Source organism: Camponotus floridanus, unplaced genomic scaffold (genome assembly GCF_003227725.1).
Source record: "Camponotus floridanus strain SB8 unplaced genomic scaffold, Cflo_v7.5 scaffold24, whole genome shotgun sequence".
NCBI classification, from domain to species: Eukaryota; Metazoa; Arthropoda; class Insecta; order Hymenoptera; family Formicidae; genus Camponotus; species Camponotus floridanus.
In genome coordinates this window covers 3,888,933-3,909,378 of record NW_020229370.1, presented here as the reverse complement: position 1 = coordinate 3,909,378, position 20,446 = coordinate 3,888,933, and the positions used below count along the sequence as shown (strand labels likewise).

Here is a 20,446-nt window from a genome sequence, read left to right as displayed (position 1 = left end):
TCTTCTGTGGTTGATGCCCATCTATGTATTTTACGCGTTCATGTCTCGCCTCGCTTCATCCCCCCTCCCGCAACCGTGCCGTCCGTCCCACCCTATTCCCTCTCATCCTACCTCCTACCTTATCTCACCTCCCCTCGCCTCGTCTCGCTCAGTCTCGCGTCTCGCCTCGCCTCGTCTCGTCCCGCGTCGTGTCTGTCGGGTCGCGCCAATGCAAGTTGAAAACTCGCGTCGTCCGCGCGTTGAAATCTTTGAAACTGTCAGTCGTAAACGTTCCTCCACGTCTTCGCGATCGTTACGATCGCTCGAGTGCGCGTCGCGGCTATATAATTCGGGCATTGTAGCTTCGGAGCGAGTCTATCCGGACTCCGATATGATATCCGATCGTCATCGATAATATATCTGACATGTATCGGTACACGCGCGACAGCGAACTCGGTCGACCTCGCTTGGAATACCTCACATGCACGCGTACTACGGAGTGAAACGTAAAGAACGCCGGTCGTCTCCGCGAATGACAACAAGCGCGTTGCATACTTCAAAGTTGGACGAGATATACGAGACGGTATATCGAATTCTGTCCGAATTCTGAATTTTGCTACCGGAAGTGCCACAAGTGTCGAAAGTGTCGAAAAGTGCCGGAAGTCCCGAACAACTGTCGAGGTCGCGAGAACTCGGAGCGTAAACGTAACGCAGGTACGTACGATGCAAGAATTTTTTTTATTCTCCCTTGTAACGCTAGAATTATTCATTGATTTTATTTGATTTTATCACCATAAATCAGAATAAATGGGAATATTTTCAAGTTGGTTTTCATACGCGTGTAAGCTCTTTATTGTAGTATATTAAAAATCAAAGCGAATCTTAAAAACTACATTTTGTAAATTATAAGATAATGCATGTTTATATTCACGCATGAATGTTATTATAAAACGTTTGTTTCGCTTCAACATTACAGACTCGATAAAACTGTCGAGTCGATAGATATCTAACTCGTTTCTCCCGGTTTAATTTCAATTGGATCGCTATTTTGACATTTATTATCGCAATCTCTCTTCCCAGTATGAGCAAAAGGAAAACGAAAATACGCACACGCGAGTCAAATTTTCATATTCCATGCATATATTTGCACGCTTTATGTAATATCGCGCAAAAAAAATCATTCGACTATATTTCTATTTTTGGATTCTACATCTTTACGATGTAAAGACGATAAATAATAATGTGCAAATTCCTATGCGAATATCCGCGTTCGTGGCAGTCATAATAAATTTAATAAAAAAATTGAATAGAAATAAATTAAATAAAATAAAAATTAAGTAAAGTAAAAAGTAAAAATTAAATAAAAATATTACGAGAAAAGATGCGAGATGATAAGACCGTGTCGAAAAAGATAAGAAAGACATACGTGATAATCGCGCGAGTATTTCGACGATCGGATCAATGTATCGAAAGTTGGAATCTTTTTTTTACGACACGAACGCGAAACGATATCGTCGTGTCGAATCGCTCGGAGAACGTTGGCCCTTTTCCTTTCTTTTTTCTCTCGTCGGAGAAACGTGTTCCCGTTAGTCGTAAATAAATTGCCAATCGGCGCTAATCGGTTCCTCTATTACTTTTTCTATGTCAAATGCAATTGAGATTCTGGATTCGAAACCTGTTCCACACGCGGACTACGCTACTCCCGCTCGTTCTCCGAGTTCAATGGCATTCGCCACTTGGGCCACAGACATTGTACAGACATTTTTCTCAAGCGACGCATACGCGAGGACAAAAGGTGTACTTGAATTCTCACTCTGTCTGGCGGCGATGCTACGTTTGCGAATATATCCCAACGATAACGCGAATAAAACTACGTGCGCGATTCGAGAGATTCTTCTCCGCGCCATGAGAATATTTTTTCCATCAACGAGATGCAACGACATTTTGGCGAACTTGGCGAAGCACAAGTTTGCCAAAATTTTAATTGGATTTTATTCCTATTTTTTCGATTCAAAATTATTATTTTCTCTGCAAAAGATACAAGCCGCATCTGCAGGCTATCTCGTAACTTTTTAACAACTATAGGGCACTTTTTGATTCAGCTACTAATGCGTGCGCGACAAAAAGTTATAAATCGGACCTGCCGCTGGCTGCTTACCTTACGTCTATTACAGATTGTTCGATTCGCAAGCAGGAACTATAAAGTAACGGTAGGAGCGGATACCAAGCAAGCCGATTACCGCTATACATATTTATGACAGTTTGATATTCCTCACCTGTCATGGAATTAACGTCACGCGGAAAATCATTTCGGGACTCTAGACTCGCGGTCGCAATTTTGATGAGTTTATTTCGAAAATTCTTTCTCGAGAAAATAAAGGAAGAAACTTTTCCGTCGATCGGAAATGCTTTCTCGACTCAAGCTCTCGTCGTAAACACTTTTCGTAGCAACAGCGGTGACGAGGAATAAAGAGAATCGCATAACTTGATAATCGATAACTTGATAATTTTTCGCAGCTTTCGACAAGAACGTTGCGACGATACGTAATCTCAGGATGAGCGCAAACGCATCGAGCGGATAAAGCGCGCGAGCCAGGCAAAAGGGATACAAAGGGATCGAGGAAGGAGGAAAGCGATGGTGGTGGAGTGGCTGTGCCCTGGACTCAGGCCGACCAGGAACAACAGGCCTCGTCTTTTGCACTGCAAAGTGATACTTTTGGACGAGCACGAATTGTTGCAGGATGTCTTGGTAAGTTTGGCAGGCCTCCTATCCAGGAACATGAAGGACTTTATTTTCAATCAACGCCAAATCCATCGGGGTTCCTCTCTCTTTCCAAGCTCTGCTGCGAAATAAACGAGAATACGAAGAGTCACTCTGGAGCAAAACCGCTCCAATCGACTAGAAATTGGCGTCGTATCCTACCGTAATTCATATTAGCCAAGTTATAATTTGGCGGATTAATAGCATTTTCTTTCCCAGCTCGTTTCTAGATGGTCGTTTCGGTACCGGACTACATATCGTGCCCGGCGGCTACGGTGGGTTATGGTCGACTGTGCGGCTTCGCGCAGGAAGAAGAGAAGGCGCGTACATATCTCTCAGAGGGGGTACACCCGGGGAATTCCTTTGGTCTTCTTCTCTGTTATTAGACGATATGCCAAAATTGGCGGTGGGCCACCGTAGACAACGCCGCCTCGCCTTACCTCCTCCGCATCGCCGATGGCCAAGCCGCACACTAATTCCCGCGTCTTTTCGCAATCTACCTACTCGTTCTTTTCTTTCCTTTTTTTTTTTCTTCCTCTCGGAATCACTCTCGCGTTGCGCGCTCTCTTTCTCCATCCTCTCCGCTTCCCTCATCGTCCGACTCATTTTGTCGATTAACATTCCGAACCTGTATAAGCGCGTGTAATCCTTCATTGTATGTGTCTCTATACGTACAACCCAAGTCTCTATGCGAGTCGAAATTCAGTCGAGCGTTAAACATGAGATTATGTATATGCGAAGAAGGAAATTCGCATTCTCGCTTTCTCTTCCTCCTTTTCTTTTCTTCTTTATCGCTCCGTCTCTCCCTCTCTCTTTCTTTCGCCATTTTTTTATTCCAACATTAGCGGTCGACAATGTATAGAGAGGTTGTTACATCTGTTTCGACAAGTACTTTCGATAGAAAAAGCGGCGATAACTTTTACGCAATATTTACTCTGAAAGAAAAATTAAAAAAAATTATTGTACATAATATTAAAGGTAGAATCGAGAAACGCGAGGAAAGAAGTGATCGTTGATGACTACAAGTGCGATAGTTGTAGGCAATATCTCGCCACCGCGGTATCGAAATCCATATTTTCTCAGATTTATACCGCCAGTTGTAGAACCAGTCTCTCGTAATTGCAGCGTAACAGCGCGAAAGAATGACTATGCGTCGAGATAGCGCGACCGGATAAACGAGTAACTCTTTCCCAGTAGAATCTCTCCGATATACCTACATCTTTTGTACGTCACTTTATTTCGCAACGGCAATTTTAATACACAGAATTTGCACAAAGCATCAATCTGCGGTCAATAGTTTAACAATCAACACCGATCGCAAGATTATCGTTTGGGAAAAGAACGAATCCAAACATCTCGTGCACATTTGTCGGATGTATAATATGTACGTACAATATATGCGATACGAATTGTCAATATTGCACGTACATCATTTTACTTGTAATCTCGGCAAAATTTCGGCTCATCGAGGCATTAATCGGCGAGCGAGCAAAAGTTTGTAAAGCGAAAGTAAAAATGCGAAAGCTGAAGAAGGACAGGCTGCTCGTTGGCATTCGAATTTTTTGAATTTCCGCTTGGTACCTCTCTGATTACCTCTGATTACCTCTTCCTCGCTTGACGTCCAATTACACAAATGGCGCTCAGCATCCGCCGCGGGCGATACTCGCCAAAGTCTTTCTTTTTTTCGCGTTGCTTCTACTTTTCATTGACGTTACCATACCTAGTCACGATACCTAGAGGCAACAACGAATCTCCGATAAAATATGAAGCAGCAATATCGGCTAGTTGCCACCGCGAAGCTCGCCGATTATTCTCTCGTCTTTCTTCGTATCCATTAGCCGAGGACATTTTTCTTTTTCACTAAAAGGAAAATATTTTCGCACATTTTCCTCTATCGTCGAATCGACATTTTCCGCATTTTTTCAACTTGTTTAATCATTTTTAATCTGTGTTGTATTTCTGCATTTCTAATAATGAACGTCAAACTTTACATTAATGGCCCAGTCAACGATACTCGAATTTCTTTCTCTAAAGCTACCTTAGGAGAATCAGATCACGCTACGATACTTGGATTCCCACAACGAGCTATAGACAGGAAAGATTAGAATACCTAAATAAATGTTTAAATTACACCATGTATGAAAAATGAAAGAAATCATCTGAATAACCGATGGAAAAAGGAAAGAGGGAGAAAAAAGCGAACAAAAAAAGGGAAGGATCGTTCGGAACACGCAAGTTGGAGATGATTACCCATCTCCTGAACCTATACTCGACTCTCCTAGGCCTTAGGCGAAAGAAAAAGGGCGAGGTCTTTCATTCTCTCTTCTCTTTCTTTTCTTCCTTCACTTTTTCATCTTCCTTCGACAACTTGTTGCTGTTCTTAAAGATTTTAAGTGTCTTTCGTTACATTGCGCATATTTCGCGCTTCCTTTCATTTATTCTCCGATCCGGTGCAAGTTTTATCGGCCTCGCTATGTAATAACCTCTACTTTCGTATCGTGTATGAATCAAGGAGATAAATTAGTTTGACTCTGCAAAATATTAGCGTTAAATTTATATTCTTGTCCACTTTATCGATAATGCGAGTAAATCGCAAACAGGGGAAGATAATAGCATGCGTATGAAATTTAACGATATAAGCATTTACCTAAAGATTCCGTTAGTTTCTCTCAGGGGAATAAACAACGCGTCACGGTTCGCAACACCAGTGGGAAACCGTCCCTCTCGATTTCAATCTCGCTAGTTCACCACGGTATACTTAGTATATTCATGCTTCTCGCAAATGTAGAAAATCGAAGAAAATTTATTTATACGCTCTAGATACGCGTTCAATTCCGGTGTAATAAATACATGTACGTTTTCCAGAGCTCGAACCTAGGTCAAGAATTGTTGGATAGAGTATTCAAGCATCTAAACTTGCTGGAAACTTCTTATTTTGGATTGCGCTATCTTGATCACGGAAATCAAACGGTAGGATATAATTTTATTTAACTCACATTTTGTATAACAAATTTCACTCTTGATAATTATGTCAATTTAATATCAAAGAACGGTATCAAGTTTTAGAGCGCATAATTATTAAAAAATTGTTTAGACTTAAAAATTAGTAAATTGTCACAAATAATTATAATACATTCGCGCGTTTTTCTTTTCTAGCAATGGCTCGATCAAAGCAAAAAGCTCGGTAAACAATTGAAGATTCATAAAGGAGATCCTGGATCGGATGTGCACACTCTCTACTTTGGTGTTAAATTCTACGCGGCAGATCCGTGTAAACTCATTGAAGAGATTACCAGGTATATCCCTTTATCTTATTTATTCAATAACGTTCACACTTACATAATATATAATATATTTTGAATATACAATTTTTTCAAAATCTCTCACGGAATTATTCGTAATTTATATATATCATTTCCGTCAAACTCGTCGTTAAAATCTTTGGGCTTTTAATTTCATATTTAATTATAACGTGAAAATGTTTTTCCTCCGAAATACGTTGAAATAAATTATTTCTAAATGTGCTGCTATTCGCGTTCGATAGAATAGATTGGTAAATTACATTATTATATTATGAAAATTGTTTATTTTAATGTATTTCCCAAGAAATGGATCCGTATAATTATCTGCTCATGACGTTATAAAAATTCAATGTGACTACGATCAGGAGACAGGAGACTTAAAACTGACTAATAAACATTTATATAATTTTTAAAAATCAAATTTCAACTATTTATTTCTATATTTCAAACTTTTAAAAGTAACGAAAGGAATTGAAGGATTGAAAATGTGTTTGAACGCGTACGATATGTGGATATGACGCGGACAATATTTATTCAATGTCACGCTCTTGTGTGAACGATTCTTTCACGCTTGGTGTCTTCGAAATTCTAGGAAATTCCAGGGACGTTACGTTGCGGACGCACGAGAATTCCACGTGCGTCGAATTTGTTGAAACGCGCCCGGCGTACATGCATACATGCGTACGTACGCGTGTCTTGTGTCAGCTCTCGCGGCGTTATCTCGTGCGCGTTGCTGTTTAATTCAACTTTAATGTTAAATTCTCACATTTTTCCACAATGAAAAACGATCAAAAGGATTCAAAAAAATTATATTTCCGTTTCATATATCTCCCGGTATATATATACTATATATATAGAGTGTATATATATATATATATATATATATATATATATATACTCGATTCTACTTGATAAAAAAATTTCAATATTGTTATTATAATAAAACTCTACATCGTTTCTGATTTGTTTTGCAGATACCAGTTTTTCCTACAAATCAAGCAAGACATTCTACAAGGAAGACTGCCCGTATCCTTTGATTTAGCTGCGGAATTAGGAGCCTATGTTGTTCAATGTAAGATATCTTTTATATTGAAAAAAAAACGCAAATCCATCACGACGCATTACTTACTGTGCGCTTAAAAATCGTCTGATTCATCTTATGAAGAGAACGGATAAAGTATTTAAAAAAATCTTGCGAGAGAAAAGACCATTCGTAGTGAATACCAAACTTGTTTACATATGCACTTTGTATGTATGTGTGTAGCAAGATGTAAGTAAACGCGAACAAACATGGACGAATGGTCTACGCGTTAGTTATCTGATGGGGAGATTCAAAGTCGTACAGATAAAAAAAAGGAAAGGCAAACTAAAATACGCTCGTGTTTGCATCTCATCGCAGTCAAAAGAGACGAAATGAATATCTTTTCTTCCTATTCAACGATAATACGCGTATATTGCGAAAGAAGCACAGTATACGGAAAAGGACAGACAATGGAGTAAAAAAAGCATTGAAAAGAGAATGTTTCTCTTTCACTCGCAGCAAACATTGTAACAGAATCAAATTATGCATTTTACAATATTTTTATTATTCTGTAGCTATATGTATATTTTTCATAATAATAACATAACTGTTTTTAAAAATCTGTTATTAATTTGAATGTGGACAAAATCTAAATAGATATAAGAAAATTGAAGAGGAAAATGGAAAAAACAAAAGCAATAGAAAAATAGTATATATAAATTTCCATATATAAATAATTATTTTTTTATCCATCCCTCAATAATTTTCTATTCTTTTAGCGGAACTGGGTGATTATGATCCTAGACGACATTCACCTGGATATGTCACGGAATTTCGGTTTCTCGCCAATCAAACTACGGAACTGGAGAATCGTATAGTAGAAATTCATAAAACTCTCATGTACGTCATTCCATATCGTAGCGTTTATTAATTGCGCAAAAAGAGAGATTTAATCAATATAAAATGTTTTGGAAATATTAAAGTGACTTAAATAAAACACATAATTATGTTTTTTTTTCTTTCAGAGGACAATTACCCTCGGCGGCAGAATTAAATTACCTGGATAAAGTCAAATGGTTGGAAATGTATGGGGTAGATTTACATCCTGTGTTGGTACGTAAATGTGATTTGATAAAATTAATGTATCCGCAATCACACACTAGTATTAATCTCGTAAAAACATACAATTTTCGTTCATAGGGCGAGGATAGTGTGGAATATTTTTTGGGTCTAACACCGAGCGGAATAATACTTTTACGTAATAAAACCAAAGTCGGAAATTACTATTGGCCTCGAATTAATAAAATCTATTATAAGGTATATAATGTTGTTACTGGTTTTTTAAAATAATTTTTTAAAAAATTTAGTATAAATAATTTTTAAAATCTCATTTAAATTATGAAAATATAGTAAAACGCTTAAGAATGTAGTACAAACTCGTTAACCATTTTTCCACAAAAAATTAGTCAAAAATTACACAAACTTTCAGGGTAGATACTTTATGCTAAGGGTGAGCGAAAAAAATTCCGAAGAGAGAACGCACGGTTTCGAAACACCATCGAAAGGGGCCTGCCGTCACCTTTGGAAATGTTGCTTGGAGCATCAAGCTTTTTTTCGATTAATGGCAACCGGTCCACCACCTCTGAGTCCATATTCTCGATTTCATTCATACAGTCCTCCGTCCACTTTGGAAAAACATACAGCTATTAGACGAAATCCACCGCCGTTTCAAAGAACTCCCAGTCGGAGAGCACAAAGACGAGTTGTCGAAGGTCAAGAAATGGTTGGTTCATTCATCGAAACACCGGTTACCGTAATCACGAATCCAGGTTGCAATCCATCCGGCGGTAATGTTCCGTGCAATACGCAAAGACAGATGAATACCTCGAGTCCGAGAAGCACGAGAAGTGCACCGTGGACGCAGAGTCAGCCCCGTGGTCTTTACACTTCGTCTAGTCCTCGCTCCGTTCGCTCCGCAGGAACGGCACCGGCAGTTAGTTGACATGTTATATTTGCTTGTATTCTATTGATTATCCTTAATCGCAGAGTTGATCGCAATGTAACTCACGTATACAGAAATATGTGAGCATGTATACGTACAATTGTTATATATGAAAAGAAACAAACGCTCGACTCTGACGTTGATGGATCAAGTGTATTTCTTGTACTATACATATGCTATATTACAAAATTTCTAAACATGCACACATTTGAATAATCTACTAAAATAATTTATCGTTTCTTATAATGTAGCTCTTAAGTCGACTTCAACGTCGCAGCAGTTCGGTAGAAAGTCAAAGCTCAGGAGATAGTCATAGTCGCGGTGGTCACCGTAGACGAAGTCATAGTCATAGTCATCGTCGACACAGCAGACATTCCGACTGCGAATCTGAACTCTCGAGATGTTCAGACACAAGATCCGGCCACCGGAAACATCGTAGAAAACACAGGAATTCCCGTTCCTCTAGGTATCTTCAACCATTCTTAGATACATCGCATTACGTTCGCTCTCATCGCGATAATATCTCGTTCTCATAATTGTTTCTCGTAAGTATAGTATCTTGATAAATTCAAATCACGATCTCTTATAAGCATCAGGGTATAATTAAAGCACTTTAATGATAATGAGTCTTCCTGTTCCCATCAACAATAGAGTTCATCAATCTTCTTAAACATGGAATTTACTTATTTTGCATACACTTTTTCACAAATAAAACTTCTCTTTTGCAATAATTAATCCTCATTATATGATTATTATTCTTATATCCTTCGCGATATAACAACACGGATGTCGAAAAATATTAATTCAATCTAATATGCTATTTTCCGTAGCAGACACGAATTGGTAGATTCGGAGCCCCAATGGAGAGAAGCGCAGAAACGAAAAGGAGAAGGCGTGCAAAAAGCTATTGTAAGTATTAGGTCTTTTTCGAATTTGAAATTATTTTGTTTATAATAATATTTGACTTTCAACCAATATGTTATAGGTAAGTCATACAGAGCCTAGAAGAAGACATAGGAGCAGACATCGAAGTCCTTCCCAAAAACAATCACTGCCGGATGAACTTAGAAAGTATATATAAGATAATATTACAAATGCTACTATAATTATAATTTCACAATATATTTGATACAGTGTAAAACAGAATGGAAAACAATTTAGAGATTTTTTGTCTACACTGAATACAAACTGCAATTTGAGTTTGTTAAACAAATTATATTCTTGCTATTCCACTTCTTTCTACTTTAATAAATTAATTTTATAATTATGTTATGCAAAGAGAGGATATTAAAAATGTGTATATTATACTTTTTTGTAGACACTTGGAATTTGGCCTAGTCGATACTAGTGGAATGAGTGAGCAGCAACGTCGAGAGATATCCTACACAGTAGTACAGTCGCAATCTGTACAACAATCTCCCTTACAATCTAACAATTCTCGATTGGACGACACCGATTCATCGTCCCTACCTAGGTACGATGATCTCAAGACGGCCTGCAACCTCCACAACCATCCTCCGCAATTGGAGGATGAGACGGGATCCGTAGTCATTGTTTAGTTATCTCCGATTTCTTTTTGCATGTATTTATTTCGAGCATGTGTATATTATCTACTTTAAGCATGCCCCTATTATTTATTTAAAGCATGATAAATCTTTAATAAATAAGTAAAATTAACTGCTTGTCGCACTTGTTTATTTTGACATCCTAGCTGGCACTCATTCGCTTCTGGCTGTTCCATGAAATTTCAAAGGCGATGCGTGCCTTTCATTCTGGGGTCGTAATAATTATTCGTGTGTGTGTTTTATTTCTCATTCATATATGGTATATATTATATATGGTATGCGCCATGTATTTGTGTAATAAATATTGGTATCTGGGAGGATTGACAATGTCAACATTCAAGATTCAGAACACTTTATGCTCCGAGTCTTTCTTATGACATTCCTCGATCCCATTCGATTCCCTACATGTCCCAGGCGCATTTTGTGTATTTTTCTACATTGTGTCTCTTTAAATTTTCGAAAAATTACGCTTTAAAATGTACTACAATGCGATTTACAAAGAAACAAATTGATTAGTGGAATTTTGAATTTGTGTACATGTAAATTTCATACACGCGTAAGAACAGCCAATATGTGTATTAATTGTATGTACTAAAAAAAAGAAAAAAAAGATATATCGATTTGAAAAAGTCGAGTCTACGATGGATCTGGTAATTGTTAAAACGACTAGACGAAAACGACCAAGTTAAAACGAGGAGACAGACTGTCAAGGATTCCCTTTCAGAACTATCGGACCTATTGGCAAAAGGGAAAGAAGAATCGTGCGGCATAATCGTGATGGAAGTGCTTATAATTTGCTGTCTGCAACATCCAATCGAGTCGAGGCAAAATCTCCCGGAGTTCGAAACGACGTATGTAACATCAAGAAGGATTTTTATTATACACGTAACAACAGAGTGTCGATAAGTAATAATACGGACAGTGGACTCGGCGAGAGCACACCGCAGGATTTTTCAAGTTGCCGCTCAAGTTCTGCAGACAGCAATAAACCTATTCACATAGTATGTATTCTAATCTATTCTTTTATGCAACATATCATATTTGTTTATGTATCTGTTTTAAAGTAGCCAGACATCAAACAATGCACATTTTATTCATATGTATATAGTCATATGTATATTTATGCTTATCAAGAAAAGAATAAGCACAAATTATTTTATGTGATTTATACTTGTTACTCTTAAAACAAAAACTTTTAATATTAATTGTTATAAAAGATTTATCACAGATATTACGTGTCATATAAATGATCTTAAAACATTTCTACAAACAAGTGCATGATTTTAGAGACACACTCTCATCTTTTGCAAATTTGGTACAAATTTTGCATTGCATTATAGAATTCTTATGATATATGTATATTATTATATATTAAATAATTGTGCATATCCTTTTCAACAGCACAATTTTCATATGTGTACTAGAGATATATAGCTTTATTTTACAAAATGATCTGTGAAATAACATTATTTTCTAGAAATTCAAATTAATAAATTAGTTTTGTTTGGTATAGACACAGATGCAATTAGGGGGAGAGGTACTCTATGAACTTCCTTCAAATCAAGAAATCTATCCTTCTGTTGACACTACTTTGGATGCTGTTCTTCAACCTATTATATCGTAAGTGCTTGCTTTGAGGTTTTCTTTTATTCGATCATATCTCTTTGATTCTTAAATCAAATCTTCATTTGATTTAAATTTGGACTTTATTAATATCTAATAAATTAGGCGCAACATAATTATAATAACATAATTTTTCGATAGACATCAAATCGATATAAATAAATTTGAAAAATTAATGTTTTACATGTAAAGAAAAAGTTCTCTGTACAAAGTATAATATTTTTATAATTATTTAATTTATAAATTCAATTGTTTCAGAACTTTAACAAGGAGGCAGCGAAATTACCCGATATAATCACAAAACTTTAATATGAAATAAAGTAGTTTTACATTTATCATATGTTGTATATTTAAGAAAGTTTTCATACCTTAAACAAATTTAACATGGACCGCTGTTGGACAGTTGTTAAATCTTATGAGATGAGAGAAGAACTTTGTTAAATAAAAATATGTTTTGATAAACACTCAATGATAAACACATTTCTGTACACAAGTCTTGCTTATTTAACTATCTTTCGATGCCATATGTCTCATGAGATTGCCTATAAACTTTTCCATTTTTTTTAAGTCTTGAGCTATTTCTGTTTTATATTGAAGGCACTGCAAGCAATTTTAATCGCTAGTGTTAATACAATATTGTGTTCTTAACAAATTTAAACTTATATTCTCACATCTTGTAGAATAGTAGAAACTGCTTACCCGTCGGTTGTCTGTTAACTTTAGACATAAAACTCCTTTATTGTGACAATATTTCATTGTATACCGAGTCTGAAATAAGGAGAAAGAAAGAGTTACTGTATTATACAGACAATTATTTGATTCAATAATATTATTCACACTTGTAAACAATGATTTAATTTATTATATATACATCATGTACTATATGATATTGTATCATATTATGCTTTCTTTTTCTTCTTTTATTTACAATTTGACTACAAGACATGCAATCAATAATAAGAATAGCTTAGGAATAATCTTAAACATTAAAACAAATATACATAATTAATATAAAGCACTCTAAAAAAGAGAATTGCTTGTATCTACTTTTTTTGATATTCATTATACATTAATTCTGTTTCTATGTTAATCCTTAATTTGCAACTCACAATAAACAATAATTCATTACAAATTCAACAAATTGAATAATATTGTTGAGAGAGAAACGAAAAATTGTCAATGGCCAACATTGATGCTATCAAATTACATGTATTTTTTTCATCTTATATCAATCTCAAATTGTAAAAATAATCCTAAATAATCTAATTACAGTTATTATTCTATCGCGTAACAAAATATAGGTATCAGAAACGATAAGACATGATGAATATAATATATGATAATATGACTTTGTAAGAGAACATACGTTTATCGGATCTTGTAGATATAACCTCTCTGCGCCTTTTTCGAATTCTTCCCATGAACTCAAATATGTCATTATTATCACAACAATAAAGGAGTTGTAACAGGTCTATATTCGAGAGAAGTGCAAAGATCACTAATCAATATTTTAATAATTTTAAACAGGTAAGACACGTGAAACTTTAACGTTTCATAAAACGACATTCACGATTTACGTTAAGTCAAATTGTCATGGGGTCTGTTCTTTTCAGCTGCACTGCTGCACTAGTGCAATTAGTTAGAGTGAAAGAAAGCACGTTTGTCTCTTTCTAACTTATTGCACTAGTGCAGCAGTACAGCCGAAAAGAACAGAACCATGGATATATCAATGCATATAAAGCGTTAAATTATCATAAGGATAATATTCTCATTGGCCGCGGACTCAATCGAATGATTGGTTTCAAGTCCGACCAATCAGCATCAAATTATATCGGGAAATCTAGTAATATTGCCCAACTGTTGAATGCGGCTATTTGGAGCTTTGGTTGAAACGGGTGGCACCCGATTAACCACGTCGCCAATTGGCCAATTCAAAATAGAACTCTCTGATTGGTCAATAGTTGCTAGTTACCCTAGGCATAAATTGATATAATTGGCCATTCGCAACGTGGTTAAACGGAGCGCTTCCGGTATCGATTGGCTGTTATCGCAAAAGCCTTTAAAACCCCAGGAATTCTCGATTCGATTTCGACCAGTCCGGCAAACTATAGAAATGCTACGGAAGAATTTCTCTCGAATACATATAAACGTTTTCCAGCTAGCGACACAAAGGACACTGTGTAACGCAGTGAATCGTTTCATCCTTGTTTACATTCGGCAACCAACAAGGATAAAGTGATACACTGTGTGCTCTGTGTCGCTTGCTGAAAAACGCCCATTGAAAGCTTTATATGCGATTATAAAAATATTAAATAAATTATTTCGTTTAACTCGGAAAACGGAAATTTGGAGAGTTTACAAGAGTATTAAAAATAAAGATAAGTAATATCGCTTTAAATTATTTCTTTTCAAACAACATTTATATGCATCATTTTATGTCTAAAACAAAAGAGAGATTTCCATCAAATTTTTCGAGTATTATATTGTTATTTAATTAGTAGGCCGTGCGAAAAATGCGCAAAGTCAATCACAAGTGGATTGGAAATACAAGTGCAACGAGGAAAAAACGTATTTAATAAACATTTAGGAAGGAAAAGTAGACGACAAGGAGGATAAAGGAAAGAGATAATCAACGAATAATATACGACCCCCACGAAATGAGAAGAGAGAAGACCGTCTCGCGGTATCACGTATCGCGTATCGCGCAGCTGATCGTCTCCAGTGGAGGCTCTCAGTTTCTCTTCAATCGCCGTGAGTGCATCATCATCAGCGGATGTGCGATCGACACGATACACGTGTGAAAGTTTGCCGTTCATGTATGTACTTCCTCACGCGCGAGGTGAATACAATTGAATACCGAGAAAAACGAAAAAGAGAAAGAGAGAAAATATTAAAAAAAAGAAAAGAGAGAAAAATAGAAAAGACATAAAGTGCCTCTCATTTGCATCATTTTTAGCGACACTTGTATTATAAAATTGAAAGTATTTATATAGTTGCGCGATATGTGATGAATATAAAATTACTTATCGTAGTCTTTTTTTCCCCCGCGTATTTGAAATGATTTATTGCACATTTTTTTAAAATTGCACCGAGAGGATAATATTCTATATAAAAACGAGGCGATGTCTTTCGTCTAATATATCTTATATTAATTTGTTATTCACATTGATACAATTTGTAAGTTAAGAAGTCTCTTTGTAATCTAATCATTATTTAATCAATAATGGCATGTATAAATCGTCGTTTTGTTTCTGCTCTTTATTCCTTTCGAGATAGGGATTTCTCTTATTTTTTCTAATATAAATTTCGATTATTTTTGCTCCGAAATATCGCGGAGCATTGCAATTCACGATGGACATCGCGTTTCTTCTTTCTTTGGATCTATCGCAAATTCCATGTCACCCGCGAACAAAAGTATCGATTTTGAACGTTAAATTTCGCGAATAATAAAGGACCCACGAACATAAATACTTGCAAATTGAAATATAAATGCCCGAGAGAGGAAACACAACGACGGTTTGTTTTATTATCTACCCGCTTAGAGATATTATTGCTGTGAAAGCGATTATAAGTATGATAAATCTTTAAAGCATTCGATCGAAACAAAGCGGTAGAATGATGATTGACGACGATTCTTTTCCGTCGACGCCCGAATGAGTGCGAGTGAAAGTCCATGAGTTAAATATATTTTTCGCGATTTCGTTTCGTTGCTCGTTACGTTGTGCGTGCTGCGTGTATAATATCTAGCTTATATCTATATACACATAATTTCCGCATCTTGTCAAGGAAGAGAGAGAAATGTCTCATTACGTATATATTTCTCTTCCGCAATGCTCGTCGACAACTCGATACTGAGAAGATGTGCACATTCATAATTTCCGTATATATACATCAGTAAATCCTTTTGGTATTAATTTTTGATTCGAACTCTTAAGATTTATAAACATAAAATTAAAACAATCTGCAATGTACAAAGAAAGAAAGTGAACATGTTTTTAATTCACAAATATATTTATTTCTCTTCCGTAATGCTCGTCAACAGCTTGACACCGAGAGAATGTGCACATTCGCACATTTCCATATATATGCATCAATAAATCCCTTTAGTTTTAATTTTTGATTCAAAGAAATTTTTAAGATTTACACCTTAAAATTACAATCTGTAATGTACAAGGAAAAAAAAGTGGACATGTTTTTAATTTAGAATTCACAAATATAATCGCGCGCAGATCGAGTCAAAAATTACCCAAGAATCGAGAATAAATTTAGCGAGCATTTTTTCATTTGTAAAATAAGCGCGCGCAGAGAATGCAAAATGTTGAAGATTATTATGTCAATCGCGGTCATGATCACTGATCGAGTTATGTGGAAAGATTGCTCTTTCCTCATGCGGAGCTTTTATAACGTCGGTCGGTCATTCTATACGGTGTAATATGTAAACATTGAGACGAACGTGCTGTGCCGAGGTGAAAGTAGTTGGCTGGTCGGCTGGCAATTGATGATGGAATGTACGACGCTCTCTCTCTTTCTCTCATATCGCAGCATGCACCTCGATCCACGGATTCTAGATAATTATATAAGTTTAGTAATGTTGCAATTGTATCGAAGTAATATTTATATAAAATATACCAGAGAAATGAATTAACGATTGACCGGTTCCAGTGACGTAAAGAAAAGTCATAATTTTGACAAGAGTTAAAAATGAAGAATCGATAATTTCATATTATAACGTATATACACACCTAGCGGAATTGAACATAACAAACACAAAGGGTATTTTTCAATATTATTAAGTTGACCTAATTCGAAAGTGCGCGCGCGCGCGCTCACTTTCTCTTTTTCTCGCACACATTCCTCGTTGACGAAATTTGAGAAACTGAAAGAAGAAATAACTCGTTTACGAGAGTATTGATAACGTCGCGAATAAAATTGAAAAATTGTTTCATCGATGTAAATTAAAAAAGAAGAATGACCTACATTAATGTTTATTCGTCCAGTATGTCCGACGAATAACGTAATAGCGCTTTTTACGTCGGCCGTGAACGTAATGTAACGTGGATGTGAAAGCGACCTTGAAACATTGCTCATCCGTCGAATGCGGGTGCATTCGTATCTGAGGGCGCGCGCGATATATAAATATGAATAAACAGTAATATATAAATATATATATGGCCCCATATGGTTCTCAGGGCTCTCAGGAAGAAGCTACGAGACTCATCGATGACGAGAGCGCAGCTGTTTGAGCATGCAACGATGGTTACCGGCCTTGGACGAACCTACATGCGGTAGCACCCTATGCGTCATCGGACGCCGTCGAATGCCATCGGGGGATGCATTCGAGTACCGGCGTTCGAGCGGCGATCCCGCGCGATTCCAGAATCAATTCCGATGGTACAGAAAGACGCGCTTACGCCGTGTCGCCTACAATCGAGCCGTATGGGATCGAATGGTAGGAGCCGCAATATCACTTATAAATGACTCTTAGAGTCTTTGAAATAAGTGCAAAGAGACGAGAAATAATGGAGAGATTTTTTACATCTGTTTCTTTAAATTTATTTTTATCTCTTCTTCGTCCTTATAAATACTCGATAAAATCATCTTTCAGGGTAAGGTCAGATTTGGGCGAGATCTCTAAATTCGTAAGCGGCATCATAGGCGGCAAGTCAGCAGCTACAGCTCAGCGAGTTAATGCGAGATGTTACAAAACGTCCATCAGCTCCGGTTATTCGAGCCACTCTCCGCTGTTATCGGTCGGTTCGTGCTCTTATTATGCGTCAACGTCGACGAGAGATCTGTCGTACGGTGGTCTGGCCGTGATTCACGAGAACGAGACAGCTTGCGTACCGCAACCCATTTGGCCTTTCGTCGCGTGTCATCAGGCCGAAAATATCGATTATGAAGGTCAGAAAGCGGAGATTTTACTTTCTCTCAAATTTCAGAAACATGATGGCGGTATCTTTTTCTTCCAACAGGTATCTATACCTGTCGTGTATGCGGTTGCACGTGTAGCTATTCGCCGCCGTCGTCATCGTTGGCGTCATCACCGCTGAGATCTTCAGCGCGCGAAGTGTTGCTCGAATTATCTCGAACTCTCACTTCTATGATAGACGGTGGCATTGCTGTAGCACCGGAAGATATTTTGCGCGATATCTCGCGTATCGTCTCCCTCGAGATCGGTCCAAGGAATGACAATTTATACGAATACGTTTATCCTTCCTGGGCTTTCAACGACGATAATCTATCGGTATCACCGAGTTACATCAAGGACGTACCGCCGAGAATGAATTCTGCCAATTCTGAATTATACGGGTCCCGTGCTTTCTATGAGAGTAACTCGGTGCGATCCGCGTTGTTGCTTAAGAATGATAGAATAACGAGACGCGAAAACATAGAAAGGGAGTCTTGCGAAACGTCCAGTGGTCCATACGTCCTTGACTACCTCGATGGCAAAAAAGTTGGAAGTGATTGCGCGAAACTATCGTTTGGACCGGATAAAGATTCTAAGCGGTGCCAAAACGGATTCACCTCGACCGAATCGAAATATTCAACGGTGAGTACTCAATAATGATGCTCGATCGCCACTGCTTTGTAAAAAGAAGACAAGATCTTTTCAAATTTCTTATCCAATTAGTTGTAAATTGACATTTATAAGTATATTTATATATATATATATATATATATATATATATATATATATATCCACATTATATATAAGATACAATGTTCCAGCAGTTGGATTACAGCGATGTTGGCTCGTCTAGCGAAGAAACGATCGCTTCGTCCAATGATTCGAATCAGCGCTTGGCCGTTCAAGACCTAGAAAAGGACTTTGATTTCACTCTCGACGTAACGCGTGCCGAGCGTTTAACTCGAACAATCGCAAAAGCGAAACGGAAACGGCAATGGTGCAGAGTCCTCACCACTCTCGTCGGCTTAATTTTCTTCATATTAAGCATCATTGTCGTCTCGTTATGCATAACGAGAGGTCGTAAAGTGTTTGGAAGCATTTAAGAGTCAAAGATTTATCTTATCCGGATGCATTCCTTCTTAAAAATGCGAATCATTCGCAGCGATCGATGCTCTTAAAATTTCTCCTTTACTAAAAACCGACCAGTTGGAAAGTTCTGGGAATCTCGGGTGTCATCTGAATGCGCGATACATTATATATTTTAATAGATTTTAGAATATTCTACGAAATACTTTGATGGCTCTTTCACCAGACATTTTGCGATACAAATACTCTCGTTTCATATGCATATCTATTTCAGTACCTTATATATAGAGATATGTAATCTCGCAATGAATGGCTGTGACCATGTCCTTACGTATAATTAAATATCAGAGATCGTATAGCATTACGATCGGGCTAAGTTTAAGTAAATATAGGCGTGGTAACGTTATCATTCTATCGATATCGCGCGATAAAGAGAAACTAAGATCTATGGAAGCTTTTCAGCAAGAATATTACACAATTGATTATCGAATAAAAAGAATTCTCAGTTCACTTTAAATATCCTCTCTATTCGATAGACAATTGCGTGACGGTATCTATCTATATCTACCAATCCACCTGTGTTTTCTTACTGCAAAGTTCCCTACGTAACGGATAATTTTTGCGCGCATGTGCATCAAGTTAACACTAGTCCGACTAGTCCGCTCAGCGCGGCGTTGCAAGCAAAGACAGTGAAAACATAATAAAAACGTCAGAGGACGTATATGTAAGTGTAAACCTATTGAAACGTATAACCTTCGTATCACGAATACGAATACATTAGTGATGATGAACAAAGTGTGAACAGACAATTTACCACTTAACTGACATATATTTGCATTTATCAAGAACATTCAGTTGTCGGTGATATACAAAATCGCACAAATTTACGATTTCGTCCAGGTTATGCTCGTATCGATCTCTTTCACATTCGCTCAATTGTTCCGCGGAAACTCGATATATAGCATTATTTTTGCCCGTTCTCCGAGGTAAGAATCCTTTTCGAAATAAAAGATGTACGTACGTAAAGATTAAAAGGAAAAAGAACGAAATGATTGATCGTAATCAGAACATAGCATAGTTGTATAATATCATTCTAAGATGAATATGTTTTCTATTTTCTCTTAAAATAATAAAATAAGCTTCTGCTTGTATAATTCTAGATTATAAACTAAGTTATACACACACACATACAGAATGGT

The 20,446-nt window shown here is 36.8% G+C and overlaps 3 protein-coding genes across 7 annotated transcripts; 2 read left to right on the top strand and 1 right to left on the bottom strand.

Moving 5' to 3' along the window:
- The first annotated feature begins 144 nt into the window (after positions 1 to 144).
- LOC105256637 (band 4.1-like protein 4) lies at positions 145 to 12,702 on the top strand. 2 transcript variants are annotated; one of them, XM_011266743.3, is made up of 16 exons: positions 145 to 693; positions 2,497 to 2,728; positions 5,606 to 5,710; positions 5,897 to 6,036; positions 7,017 to 7,114; positions 7,843 to 7,963; positions 8,089 to 8,176; positions 8,264 to 8,380; positions 8,553 to 9,056; positions 9,317 to 9,531; positions 9,899 to 9,974; positions 10,051 to 10,136; positions 10,384 to 10,539; positions 11,355 to 11,631; positions 12,144 to 12,250; positions 12,512 to 12,702. In XM_011266743.3, the coding sequence occupies exons 2-16, from the start codon at positions 2,615 to 2,617 to the stop codon at positions 12,546 to 12,548; spliced, it is 2,241 nt and encodes a 746-aa protein (XP_011265045.1). In that variant the 5' UTR covers positions 145 to 693; positions 2,497 to 2,614; the 3' UTR covers positions 12,549 to 12,702. The 2 variants fall into 2 exon arrangements, with proteins under 2 accessions (XP_011265045.1, XP_011265044.1); XM_011266742.3 differs by having other exon boundaries at positions 146 to 693; positions 9,896 to 9,974.
- On the bottom strand, positions 12,543 to 13,870 carry LOC105256639 (signal recognition particle 9 kDa protein). The gene is made up of 3 exons (XM_011266744.3): positions 13,620 to 13,870; positions 12,953 to 13,021; positions 12,543 to 12,853 (listed from the first exon to the last, which is right to left on the bottom strand). The coding sequence occupies exons 1-3, from the start codon at positions 13,689 to 13,691 to the stop codon at positions 12,758 to 12,760; spliced, it is 237 nt and encodes a 78-aa protein (XP_011265046.1). The 5' UTR covers positions 13,692 to 13,870; the 3' UTR covers positions 12,543 to 12,757.
- Positions 13,871 to 14,519: 649 nt separating this feature from the next.
- On the top strand, positions 14,520 to 20,020 carry LOC105256635. 4 transcript variants are annotated; one of them, XM_025408871.1, is made up of 6 exons: positions 14,520 to 14,635; positions 14,755 to 15,069; positions 17,443 to 17,702; positions 17,859 to 18,154; positions 18,226 to 18,803; positions 18,983 to 20,020. In XM_025408871.1, exons 3-6 carry the CDS (start codon positions 17,584 to 17,586, stop codon positions 19,262 to 19,264), a joined length of 1,275 nt encoding a protein of 424 aa, XP_025264656.1. In that variant the 5' UTR covers positions 14,520 to 14,635; positions 14,755 to 15,069; positions 17,443 to 17,583; the 3' UTR covers positions 19,265 to 20,020. The 4 variants fall into 4 exon arrangements, with proteins under 4 accessions (XP_025264656.1, XP_011265042.1, XP_011265041.1 ...); XM_011266740.3 differs by lacking the exon at positions 14,520 to 14,635 and having other exon boundaries at positions 14,649 to 15,004; XM_011266739.3 differs by lacking the exon at positions 14,520 to 14,635 and having other exon boundaries at positions 14,649 to 15,092.
- The last annotated feature ends 426 nt before the right edge of the window (positions 20,021 to 20,446 follow it).

What these genes read in the sequence shown, in the direction of transcription:
- LOC105256637 (XM_011266742.3), top strand. Translation starts at nt 2,615, where the DNA reads ATGGTGGTGGAGTGGCTGTGCCCTGGACTCAGGCCGACCAGGAACAAC. An exon ending in AATTGTTGCAGGATGTCTTG is followed by an intron (nt 2,729 to 5,605) that starts GTAAGTTTGGCA and finishes TACGTTTTCCAG; the next exon opens with AGCTCGAACCTAGGTCAAGA. An exon ending in TTAATAAAATCTATTATAAG is followed by an intron (nt 8,381 to 8,552) that starts GTATATAATGTT and finishes ACAAACTTTCAG; the next exon opens with GGTAGATACTTTATGCTAAG.
- LOC105256639 (XM_011266744.3), bottom strand. Translation starts at nt 13,691, where the DNA reads ATGACATATTTGAGTTCATGGGAAGAATTCGAAAAAGGCGCAGAGAGG. An exon ending in ATCTACAAGATCCGATAAAC is followed by an intron (nt 13,022 to 13,619) that starts GTATGTTCTCTT and finishes TCCTTATTTCAG; the next exon opens with ACTCGGTATACAATGAAATA. An exon ending in AGTTAACAGACAACCGACGG is followed by an intron (nt 12,854 to 12,952) that starts GTAAGCAGTTTC and finishes AATTGCTTGCAG; the next exon opens with TGCCTTCAATATAAAACAGA.
- LOC105256635 (XM_025408871.1), top strand. Translation starts at nt 17,584, where the DNA reads ATGCATTCGAGTACCGGCGTTCGAGCGGCGATCCCGCGCGATTCCAGA. An exon ending in GAGCCGTATGGGATCGAATG is followed by an intron (nt 17,703 to 17,858) that starts GTAGGAGCCGCA and finishes ATCATCTTTCAG; the next exon opens with GGTAAGGTCAGATTTGGGCG. An exon ending in CCGAATCGAAATATTCAACG is followed by an intron (nt 18,804 to 18,982) that starts GTGAGTACTCAA and finishes ACAATGTTCCAG; the next exon opens with CAGTTGGATTACAGCGATGT.